This window comes from Lynx canadensis, chromosome A1 (assembly GCF_007474595.2).
Source record: "Lynx canadensis isolate LIC74 chromosome A1, mLynCan4.pri.v2, whole genome shotgun sequence".
NCBI lineage: Eukaryota > Metazoa > Chordata > Mammalia > Carnivora > Felidae > Lynx > Lynx canadensis.
Genome location: NC_044303.2, coordinates 3,831,698 through 3,843,852, shown reverse-complemented (window position 1 = coordinate 3,843,852; position 12,155 = coordinate 3,831,698). Strand labels below are relative to the sequence as shown.

General features: G+C 40.4%; 1 protein-coding gene across 2 annotated transcripts in view; it reads right to left on the bottom strand.

Moving 5' to 3' along the window:
- The window catches only part of SGCG (sarcoglycan gamma), a 127,031-nt gene that overhangs the window by 37,655 nt on the left and 77,221 nt on the right, over positions 1-12,155 (bottom strand). For both annotated transcript variants that reach the window (XM_030307794.1, XM_030307799.2), the window contains exons 3-4: positions 7,468-7,569; positions 2,502-2,589 (exon numbers count right to left, since the gene is read on the bottom strand). In XM_030307794.1, coding sequence (XP_030163654.1) covers positions 2,502-2,589; positions 7,468-7,569 — 190 coding nt within the window. The remainder of the gene's footprint in view (positions 1-2,501; positions 2,590-7,467; positions 7,570-12,155) is intronic.

Genomic DNA, 12,155 nt, shown 5'->3' with positions numbered 1-12,155 from the left:
AAAATGACTGGTAGGCAACCAGAGCTGAACTCACAGTTAGTAAGTTTTCCCGTTATTTTGCTATGAGTTGGTATCTTTCAGCTCAAGGATTGAGAGTGTTAGCTATTGTTCATGTCAGTGTTTGACTTCTTGGGGATTTAAGACTTTTGGTTTGACCGTACTGGTTGCCATTGTTTTCAGTGGTTTAGTAATGAGCAAGTATTCATTTCATTACATGGGATGTATTTGGCTAGTTCACATAAATTACATTTTAATGTCCAGGTTGGCTACATTTAACTTCTTCCCGGAAACGTGAGGCCGGAACGGCTGTGATTGCGGAAGTCGTTTACTTGAAAATACCCTCGGTGAGCTGGGCAGTATTCCCTGCTTCAGGGTCCGCCACGTAGCAGAGGCTTTTCAACCAAGGGTTTAAGAAAAATCACCAGCTTTAACATTATATCAAGCATGAAACACCCAGGTTAAAACTCAAGATTTAAGGTGAACAATTTAAACCAACGTAATTCTAATGGGAAAATTTAAAAAAAAATTTTTTTTAAGTAAGTTCCTTGGTGACAAAAATGGTAACCATATTTGCAGGAAATAGGGCCATAATTTAAGGAAACTGGTGTGCCATAATTTAAGGAAATCTGATTGGAGAGAGGGAGTGGTACACTCCGGGCTGAGGGAGAGAAGTCCTGGGGTTTGCTTTTCCTGCTAAACTACTAATTCCTGCTAACTCCTGGTTTGGCTTGTTCTGCTAAATAGCTGTGTTCTTGAGCAAATTTGCTTTTCACTGCTTCAGTTTTTTTTCATTCATGGAATTGGAGGCAGATGTATATCACATCTAACTCTTTTTTTTAAATTTTTAAAAAATTTTAAAAAGTGTTTATTTTTGGGGGGGGGGGGAGAGCATCAGTGGGGGAGGGGCAGAGAGAGAGGGAGACACAGAATCGGAAAAGGCTCCAGGCTCTGAGCTGTCGGCACAGAGCCTGATGCAGGGTTTGAACCCACGAACTGTGAGATCATGACCGAAGACGGAAACTTAACGGATTGAGCCACCCAGGTGCCCCTAACTCTCTTGTACGATATACGAAAATCTACGTTCAACAAAAAATTAAATGAGGAAATAAGTATTTGTAGTAAATCATTTTTATAAGAATATAAAGGGAGTCTTTTACTTGTGGAGCTCCTAAGGGGTACGTACATATTATTTACATGTGACAGCATATAGAAAGTTGCATGTAGGCATCCAACAAATGGCAAATGAATGACAAAAAGATGAGCAAAAATCCCTCAAACATATAAAGCTAGAGCCAAAGAAGTCTGTGAAATAATGGTAAAGATAAATCATAATCCTACATAATCTTTCAAGAAATATGATTTGATCTTAGACACGTTTCAAGAACATGTACGCTGAAACAAACTCAGGGTCATGTCTGGAACCACTGAGAATCTCACTGGACTAGTGATCGGACAACTTCTAAGCAAAAGAGAAGTAAGTTATGAAGATTAAAGCAGAACATATAATATGGAACTTGTGTATCAGCGTGATAAAAAGGAATCATCGGGCTAATATACGGCTGCAGTTTCCAATGTAACATATTCTGTTTCGTAAAAAAGAGACGTTGAAAGTTACCAGTTTGTGCTGGCGGGACCACTTTTCATCTGTTTTCCCATAACCCAGAAGGCCACTCAGTTTCTTAGATTTGGCACATGTATAGACTGCTGATAGTATAGAGAATGGATACACATTCCTTTCACCAGGTGAAAGGAATTTCTTCCTTTCATTTCTTCCACCTATGATCTTTCTCGGTAATCCTTTTTTTCTCACTGTATAAGAGTTCGCGTGATCTCACTGCTGGGTGAGCTTACTCTCTGGTCTTAGCTGGTTGGATAGGATACATAGCTGCCCCCGGGCAGTTGGTTACACACATTACTTGGGCCAATCAGAGTACTTTATTGTGAATTTAGAATTCATGAAACTAAAGACCACGCTGGCTGGTGTTGAGAAGCACAGCCTATCAGATGAAGAACCAGAGAGGTCCTGTACGTCCTACGGAGTTAGAGCCGATGTGGCCAAGTGAAAATAATGGGCAGAGATGCTGTAGAAAGGAGGGGTACATGGGCGAGGAGAAAGGGTAAGGTGAAGGAGGGGTGGGGAAGGAAGAGCGGAGAGAATCTTTTGGCTCTTAGCCCCTGGCCTCTGTTCTTTTGAGGCCAGACACTTTGGCTCCTTTCCTTTGGTCTCTGAGATTCCTTTGCGTTCTGTACTAATCATGTGTCTTTTACTACCTTGAATGGTCCTCTATTTCTTGCAATCGCAATAACTTTAAAATATCTCAGACTGTCCCCCCCGTGATGCCAACTATTCTCTGCAGTCAACACAGCATGATATTTAGAAAACTCGTACTGTAATTGTTCATGAGTAACTGTGAATTCTTCAGAAGAGAGACGTGTATCCATTCAGCACAACTATCCACGGACCACTCACATGCAAAGCACTGTGAAGAGGTTAGACTCACCCACTTTTAACCTGCCTGTGACCTCCCCTTCAGAGTTGCGTGCGTTGACGGTCACATTCTGAGTTGACTGCAGAAGCAGAGATGAATCCTAGAAGGGCATTTACAAAATGTGACAAATACATACTATTCACTCATTTACTCACTTATTTTTAGAGAGACATATTTTAGACTTATTTTTAGTGTGTACATGTGCGTTCCGTGGGCAGGAACAACCAAAGGGATGGAGAGGGAGAATCTTAAGCAGGCTCCACACTCAGTGCGTCGGCGTAGAGCCCAACGCGGGGCTTGATCTCACGATCCTGGGATCATGACCTGAGCCAAAGTCAAGAGTCAAACACTCAAGTGACTGAGCCACCCGGGGCATCCCAATGAATAGATAGTATTCAAAATGACTGTGGGGCACCCGGGTGGCTCGGTCGGTTAAGCGTCCGATTTTAGCTCAGGTCACGATCTCGCGGTTCGTGGCGTGGGATCGAGCCCCACGTCGGGCTGTGTGCTGACAGCTCAGAGTCTGGAGCCTGCTTGGGACTCTGTGTCTCCCTCTCTCTGCCCCTCCCCACTCACGCTCTGTCTCTGTCTCTCTCCAAAATAAACAAACATTAAAAATTTTAAATAAAAAATAAAATGACTGTATATTTATATTCATATATAAATTTAGGATTTCTATAAGATACTTTTTCCATAGTCAGAGATCCTGTGGCCCTACACAGTATTTTAAAATCTTGGATTATACTATGTTAAAAGAGTACAGGAAAATTTTTTACTCCAACAGTTTCAAACAATACGTATTTATTATATTATTGCTTTTGTGGGTCAGGAGTCTAGGCACAGGCTACCTTGGTCCCCTGTTCAGGGTCTCAAGGGGACTGAAGGGCTGAGGATTCATTCCAGACTCAAGAGCTTCTTCTAAGCTCATGTGGTTGGTGGCAAAATCCATTTCCTTGCTGCTACAGGGTGTCCTAACTCCTTTTTTCATAAATTATAATATTTTTATGGGTTCGCACTGCTCGTATGCAATGGCTATAGTGTACCACGTTAGCTCTCTGGGTGAAGATCTAAAATAATCGAGTTTTAATCAGTGTTTTTTCCTGTTCCAAGGAATTAAAATTTCTTAATAAAATATTAAAATATTAAAATTTTTTTAATATCTATGTCCAGGACATGACATATTTTTAGAGGATAAATCAGAGCATGGTTAGTTCTTCTGTAAGAAACACCACATTACTTATTTTCAAAATGTAAAGCCTTTTCACAACTTCACAAGAGCTTTTTAAAATTTGTCAGATATCTACATTTTTAAAACTTTTGTTGGAAGATAAGGTGGCTTTATGTCATAAGCGCCTCCTGTGGTATCACAGTTCCGAATGGCTGGTTTTGCACTACAGAAGATTGTTTGCTTTTATATAAGCAATTTTCTTCAAAAAAGAACGCAACAATTTGGCTGTTGGATTCAGGCGGGTTTATGATCCATTCAGAGGGAACCGAATGTCTTCCAAAGGTGTAGCGAGTACCGTGATTTTTCAGAAGGAAAGAAGTTTCAGGAACGCTCTGGAACTCTGGCAGGTCCGAAATTCTCCCCATCGCTTTGTGGAAGCAGATGACCTATCGGCATCTCGTGTTTCATCCACTGATGTGACCTTGATACTTGTCTTCACATTGTTCAAAAATACGTAGCACGGTAAGAGTTAACGGTTTACCGGTTTCTTACGTAGAGCCTTGGCGTGCAGGGGTGTGAGGAGGGGCTCACCTCCCGCCGTCTCGGGGCTCTCCCTGTGTGGTGGCCTCCTCGATGGTGAGCTTTAGCCTGTGAGCTTTAGGTTGGCTGCTCGTCCTTGGACTCCCAACCATATCTTCTCAACTCGGGCAGGACCCGTGCCTCTTCGTTGGCCCCGCTCCCTCACCGTGGCCTTCGAAACTCTCTGCAAGTAGCAAACTGGGGCGGTCCTGGGGCTCACCTCTTGTGTCCGCCTCTCAGAGAGAACTGTCCTGACTGCCACTGTCCAACGTCTGCAAACTGTCCGACTCCATTTTGGTGCTCTAACAGAATACCAGAGACTGGGTTCTTTCTCGCAGTTCTGGAGACGGGGAAGTCCAAGGTCATGGTGCTGGCAGATTTGCTGTGTCCAGTGAGACTCACTTTCGGGTTCACAGAAGGGGCCTCCCAGCCTCCAGCTCACCTGGTGGAAGGGGTGAGGGGGCTCTCCGGGGCCTCCCTGATCAGGGCACTGATTCCCTCATGAGGAAGTCGCCAAAATCCCACCTCCTAATACCATCACCCTGGGGGTTAGGGTTCCAACATGTGAACTTCCAGGCCACAGCAAAAACCATGGTTTCTGGTACATTTTCAAGTTTTTTAGTTGTTTAATAAAAGCAGGTAAGTCCGTTCCCTGTTATTTGTCTCGTATTACCTGTTTTGATTTTTACATTTCTTGTCTTTTTCATAGGAGCTCCTCAAAAATAGCTTTATCTCTGTGAGATGCGTAAGTGTGCTTTTCCAGTCATTTTCAGAATGATTATTTCTACTTAGTTGGAAGTTAATTCTCTTTTTGGGGAGTTTAGTTGGAATCCTTTTTTTAGATGAAGGCTTCCTTATGTGGTTTCCAGTCTCAGTCTCAAGCTTCCCTCTGTGGATGCATTTTGATTTCTGGATTTACCGAGCCTGTCTAAGGGCTTTCCCATTGTTTTCATTGAGACCCCTGGGTTTCTCAGCCTTGTCATGGTGGCTCAGGGCTCGTGTCCTCGGATGACATTCGGGTCTTGGTCTGGCATCTTTATTCAAGTCTGGGCAGTAGGTGCGACTATTTTCTGCCTTTCACTGCTGTCTCATGCAGTGGGTCTGGCTAGAGCCCCAAGCAGTCCCATCGGGCAACATTCTGGTCCCTGCGTCTCTGTGGGCTTTGACCGTAAGCTGTCCCTGCCTCTTTCCAGGACTGCGAACTTCAAAGACAATCATTCCAAGTAAAGCTTTACCATTGCGTGTTTTGGTTTCATTTCATCTTTGACGATGTCTGTATGTTGCTAACTACAACTTTTTTGTTTTATCAGTTATAATTGCTATGTGCTTAGGTTAATAATGGGCAGGATAGGTGGTTATAAATCATGAGTTCCAGGCACAATCTTCACAGGACCTCATGTATTAGCTTTGAAGAGTTACCAAGTAATCACATGTTAGAAGCCAGAGTACCATGTTGAATTATATTTAGAATAAGGAAATTCTCTCACCTCAGCAATATACATAAATTAATATGTGCCAGATTTTGTAAATCCATTTCTGTAATTTTACGGAAAATTACCTCCTAGACTCATCTTTGAAAAGGAAACATAACTAATACATCAGTGCACACAGAATATATAAGACCTAATTTTGTTCAGTTAATCCAACTATTGGAAAGCCATATTAGTTACCAGATACTTTATAGCTCTGTGATCACATAATATCATTCCAAATGTTTCTATAATTTTATGTATCGATCGACATACTGCATCAATGCATCATTGTAAGAGTTTAATATATGATTATCTAAAATAATTGACATAATTTTGCTCCCTGATTTTTTTTAAGTATATGGAGATATAAAAATCTGATAAGATATAACTAAAAGTACTATTAATTCCAGAATATTAAATTTGCTAGAACTAATCACCTGATTTCAGCCATCAGGCTATTTTACCAGTCTTCTCTCCTCAAAACTATAGGTAGGAAATCAGCCAGCATTACTCTGGGGGGGGGGGAAATGGTTCTAATATTTAAATTCTTTGCTCACATCTGACTTCCCCCTTTACATAAGTTTGGGTTTATTCCTCACGTTTCCATATGACACGGCTATTCAATACACTGAAATGCCATCACGATTCACGTTAAGTGTCTCAGCTCTTCAGCTAAGCTCACGGCATGTGGCTCACGCATGTATCAGCCTGTCCTATTCCAGGTCATTTGTGGGTTCCTCCCGTCAACTGAGACACTATCAGAAGTAATACAACAGTGCCTAAGAGCTACTAATGTGCCTTGCACTCTCGAGACTCCTTGGCAGTGTATGTATGTGCAAGTCTACACGGCATCCCATTATGGTTGGTAGTAGGGGCTTGGTGACCGTTCTGATGGCTGTGTGGGGGTGTACTTTACCCCTCCTATAAGACCACACGCTTCTCTTGTATCCTTTCCAACTGCCCTAGAGTCACTCGAAGAGCCTCAGTATGTAGGAGGTACTGACACATCCTTTCACATGTGTAAACACGGGAGGAAAACGAAGAGTACACGCTTCATCCAACCGGTAGGTTACAGTTGGGTGAAGTCTCAACATTTCATGGAGATGACACCCAACCAATAATTTAGCAAAAGGTTTACCTTTTCTACGAAGTCCATAGCATCACATGAGAAAAATGGAACCATATTACAAAAGCTATTTGACTGTGTTTCACGCTTGGCTCTATTTGTTACAAATTTCACGGAGGTAAATGAAGATAATACGGAGGCAGATTTATTTTTAAAGTCACACAATTATTTAACAGATATGTTTAATCTACTTGTGGAGAATCCCACAGGACCATAATCTATAATTAGCGTAATTAGTACAGAACGCGCTACAATGAAACTAATTTCTTTCTAAGCTTCTCAGATAATTTTAAATGCCTTGAGAAAAGTGTCTTTAAATTACCTGCACTAATGGAAAGAGGTTTAGATTGCCTTTGATAAAGGTTTTAATTACCAGACGTTTTTAATTATGGTTTAAATTTCTGAGGCCACCGAGTTCAGAGCTGAAGCACATGAAAATGGCATCTTTTTATAATATAATATCGGAAATAAGTTTTACAACCTTCTACCAAGCTTTTATAAAGCGTGTAACATGAACGCATGTACATATATACGTTCTAAGAACTCTCTTCCGAAATAGCTGAATTTCTATGCTTAACGATCATTAATTTTTCATAAAACACAACATATTTGCATGTTTCATCACTTTCTTACCACTCTGGAGTGTATTTCCTTGGCGTACAATGGGAATAAAAATTCTGACTCCCCTTCCAGGCGAAGACCATCCTTTGTGACACGCAAGTGACCCATTCCTGTCTGTTAAAAAGACGAGACAACAGAGATTTTGTTTTTGCTTTCCTTTTCACTTCTTTTAGTATCAGCTAAAATTATAGATGCATTTTCATAAATCTTCTATTGGCACTTTTCTGGATTTCTCTTTGCTTAAAACCTTAGTTGTTTTTTATTAAATTGTCAATATTTCATTAACCCTTGCGTAATACAAAGGACTATTTAGGAAATACGTATGAGATTGAAAGAGTCACTTCACAATAAACACCCGAGAGTCGCCACCATGTAAGAAAAAGACTCTTACCATTACTATTTAAAACTGTTTTTTTAAATTAAAATGTAGTAAAATGGGCTGTTTTGAGGTGTACCATTCTATGAGTTTTAACACGTGTAGCCACTGATACAATCAGGGTACACAACAGTTCCATCACCCCCACCCCCATGGTACCATTGAAAAAAAATTTTTTAATGTTTTTATTATTTTTTAATTTTTCAGAGAGAGAGAGAGAGAGAGAGAGAGAGAGAGAGAGAGAATCCAAAGCAGGGTCCAGGCTCTGAGCCATCAGCACAGAGCCTGACGCAGGGCTTGACCTCATCAGCTGTGAGATCATGACCCAAGCTGAAGTCGGACGCTCAACTGACTGAACCACCCAGGTGCCCCCCCCACCCCCCCGCCACCATGACACCTTCTTGAGGTTTCGTGTGTATCAGGGAAGTTTACAATATAGCAACTGTTCGGTGGCCATTTCTTAGGCACAAAACCATATAGGAGGACGTGAAGCTCTATTCAAAGGGTCTGTTCTCAAAGAATTTTTCATCATGAAGAATGACCACAAAGGATAGAAGACTTAATTGTGGAGATCACCAGTGACCATCATGCTATTAAATCTCGTGGACATTTTTAAACTTCATTACCTTTGCTTTCTCAGCAGCATTTAACACTGGACCTCTTTCTCATTGGTACCCTATCCTCACTCGATTTCCAGGACACCAGGCTCTCTTAGCTTCTCTCCTTGGCCTCCATATACATTCATCCTCCTCTGCCCAGCCCTGGACTGCTGGCTTCCTCAGCAGTCCGGCCCCTTCCTGTGAGCCTTCTCTGACCACACCCTCAGCTCCCAGTACCATCTCAGTGTGGAAATTCTCACCTGTTTTTATCTGCAGTTTACATTTTCCCTCCTGAGCTCCAGACCCATATATACAATTCTCCATCTCTCCTTCCCTTTCGAAAGTTTGGTAACACCTAAATACAACAAACTGAATTCTGATCTCCCCTCTCTTCTGAGTCTAGAGTTAGATTTTAAAAAGGGAGAGTAGAATGGTCAGATAAAATGGAACAATGACATTAAGCACAATTTTATACAGTGAGAGGTGACTTCTGGGACAGAGATCTGTTACTGTGAACTGATGCCACAGACTTCTCAAGAACTCCACTGACTGATAAGCCCTGTTAACAAGAACCAGATTCAGTCTGGAATCATTCAGCCTGGCTAGCTGTCTGTGAGCCACCATTATGGCCCTCTTCCCAAACGTGGGTGTGGGAGCAGTGGATTTTGCACTGTGATCAATGGAAGTCCCTCAGTGCTGCTGGGCTTGGGTCAACCGACACCACAGGCAGAGAAGCTTTCCCGAGTCACTCTTACATTTGTGACTGAGTGTGTAGCCTTGGAGGCGGGGCTCAAAATCTAAAAAGTTGACAGCCACTATGGTACAACTTCTCACAAAATGTAATCGTGCAGTTGTAAGACACAGTTTATGAAATGAAGCCAACATGAGCAATGTTGTAAGATCCATCATGTGTGTATCATAAACCAATTTTTAGCAGACAACTGCATCAGGAACTTTTGGTCCTAGAATTAGCCAAAGTGAGGTTCCAACACTGTACATTCAAATCTGAAAATCTGCTGTGGATTTCTGGGTTCAACCGAACAGATGCCAGGAGTTTTTCTGGACTCTGTTTCGCTACATCGGCAGAAAACAACAAAAAAGTAATGCGGATCCCAGCCTCTGAAGCAGCTTATTTATATAATCACATCACAAAAGGTGATTGTTCTTTGTCATGTGTCATTTCCTCCTCTGGCTTTTTTCATTCATTGAAAAATGAGGAAATTGACATGAGATGACCTCAGCCCATATTCTATGGTTTTAACAAAATGAATTACAAACCTCTACAAACAATCCATCACTGCTCAATGTCTGAAAACAAAACAATATGCCTATTTTCGTTTGTTTTTTTTTTTTTTAACTCAGGTATGTTGAGCTACAACTCACAAATAATAAAATTCACCTTTTTTAGTGAATATTTTTGCCAGGTTTCACAATCAAAGTACAACACACCAACACCGTGAAGGTACACAACAGTTCTGGAGACGATAAACAATGCCCCCCCGCAGTCACAGCCAACCCCCACTCCTTGGCAACCACTGCTTTCTGTTCCAATAGTCTTGCCCTTTCCAGAATGTCATCTAAATGGAATCATACAGTATGTAGCCTTTTCAGACTGCCTTCTTTCCCTAGGATAAAGCGTCTGGCAGTCATCCATGCTTTTGTGTGTATCAGCAGTTTGTTTCTTTTTAGAGAGGCAGACTATTCCACTGGAGAATATTCCACGGTTTGTTTATACATGTGTCAGTTGAAAGACATTTAGCTGGCTCTGATGATTAGGAATAAAGGGCTTCTGTGCGCACATAGTGGTCATTTCTGACGAGCAAATGCCTGGGGATTTGCTGCGTCGTATGGTAGGTTTATGGTTAACCTTATAAGAAACAAGAAACCGCCAAACTGTTGTTTTCCAAGACAGTTGTACCAGTTTGCATTCCCATAAGCAATATACGAGTATTCTGGTTGCACTGTATTCTTGTCAGCACTTATTCTTGTCAGTACTATTTTTCATTCTAATAGGAGCGTGATGGTATCATATTGTGGTTTTAATTTGTATTTTCCTAATGACTAATGATAGTAAGTGTTTTTCAGTGGGCTTTTTACTATCCACATCTTTGTCGATATGTATTTGCAAATATTCTTACCAAGTCTGTGGTTTTTTATTCCTTGACTGGTGTCTTTTGCAGAGCAAAAGTTTTCAATTTTCAAGAAGTTTAATTTATCACTTTTCTCTTATGATTATGCTTTTGATATTTTATATGACAACTTTCCTTAAACCAAGGACATATTTTCTCCTATGTTTTCTTCTAGAATTTTTATAGTTTTAGATTACACATTTAGGTCTCTGACCAGTTTTTACTTAACTTTTGTGTATGGTGTGGGGTGTACATGAAGATTATTTTGCATATGGGTGGATATTCAATTATTCCAGCACCATATGGTGATAATTGTATCCCTTCTCTACTGAATTACTTTTGTACTTTTGTCAAAAATTAACCACATGTGGTTGTATTTCTGGATTGTCTATTCTGTTCTGTTGACCTATAGGTCTGTACTTACTATACTGTATTGATTACTCTAACCCTACCGTCAGGTTTGAAATCACCCAGTGGGAGTTCAAAATTATTTTGGCAATTTGAATAATTAAAAAAAATCTTTATTATGATAAAGTATACTTAATAACATTCACCATTTTAGCCATCTTTAATTGCATAGTACAGTGGTATTAAGTACCTTCATATCGTTGCACAATCACCACCATCCTTCTCCATAATTTTTTCATCTTTTCCAACTGAAACTCTGTACCCATTAAACCCAGCTCCCTATTCCCCACCCCCCAGCCCCTGGTAACTCCTATTCTACTTCTTGATTCTATAAATCTGATTATTCTATGTGCCTAAAGTAAGTGGAACCATATACATTTTTGTCTTTCTAACTTTATCCTAGCATTTTGGCTTTAAACATAAGTTTTAGAATCAGCTTATCTATTCTACAAAAATTTCTGCTGGGTTTTTGACTAGAAATGTATTGAATACAAGTATGAATTTGGGAAGAACTAACATCTTAAAAATATTGAGTCTTCCAATGTTTGAACACTATTTCCCCATTGAATCATAAAAATTCCTTTCACCATTGTTTTGTAGTTCTCAGCATATAAATCTTATTCATATTTTGCTTGATTTTTACATAAATACTTCATGTGTCTTGGTGCCATTATAAATGATATTATTTTTATCTCACACCAGCTTCTATTTAGTCAATGCTGTTCTGGCTTATCCTTTTTCCTTCTTTTATTTTCAAACTCTCTCATTTTTTTCTTTTATGTCTCTTGTAAGGACATTATAGATGATCTTTTAAAAAACACAACTTGAAAATCTTTATTAATAGTAAAGTTTAATGTTCATAGTCATTTAAATTAATGAAATATTCTGATGGATTTATACTATCTTATTTTTCTCTAAGAAAAGTCACTCTGGTTATTGAGTACTATCTCCCATGACCTGACAATCATCGGGCCCCTTGAGCTCTGACACCCATAGCAAAGCCCTGTAAGAACACTGTGGTTTTAAGAACACAAAAGGTGTACGATTCCATTAAGGCCAAATGTTCTTGTTAAATAAAATGCCCCAGCTGGGTGAAGAGGGCTTCTACAAAGAGGCGTGACTGAGCATTGGGTGTCAGGTCCCAGAAGGGTGAATAGAACCCCTCAGTGGCGAAGCTCCCCCGGGGAA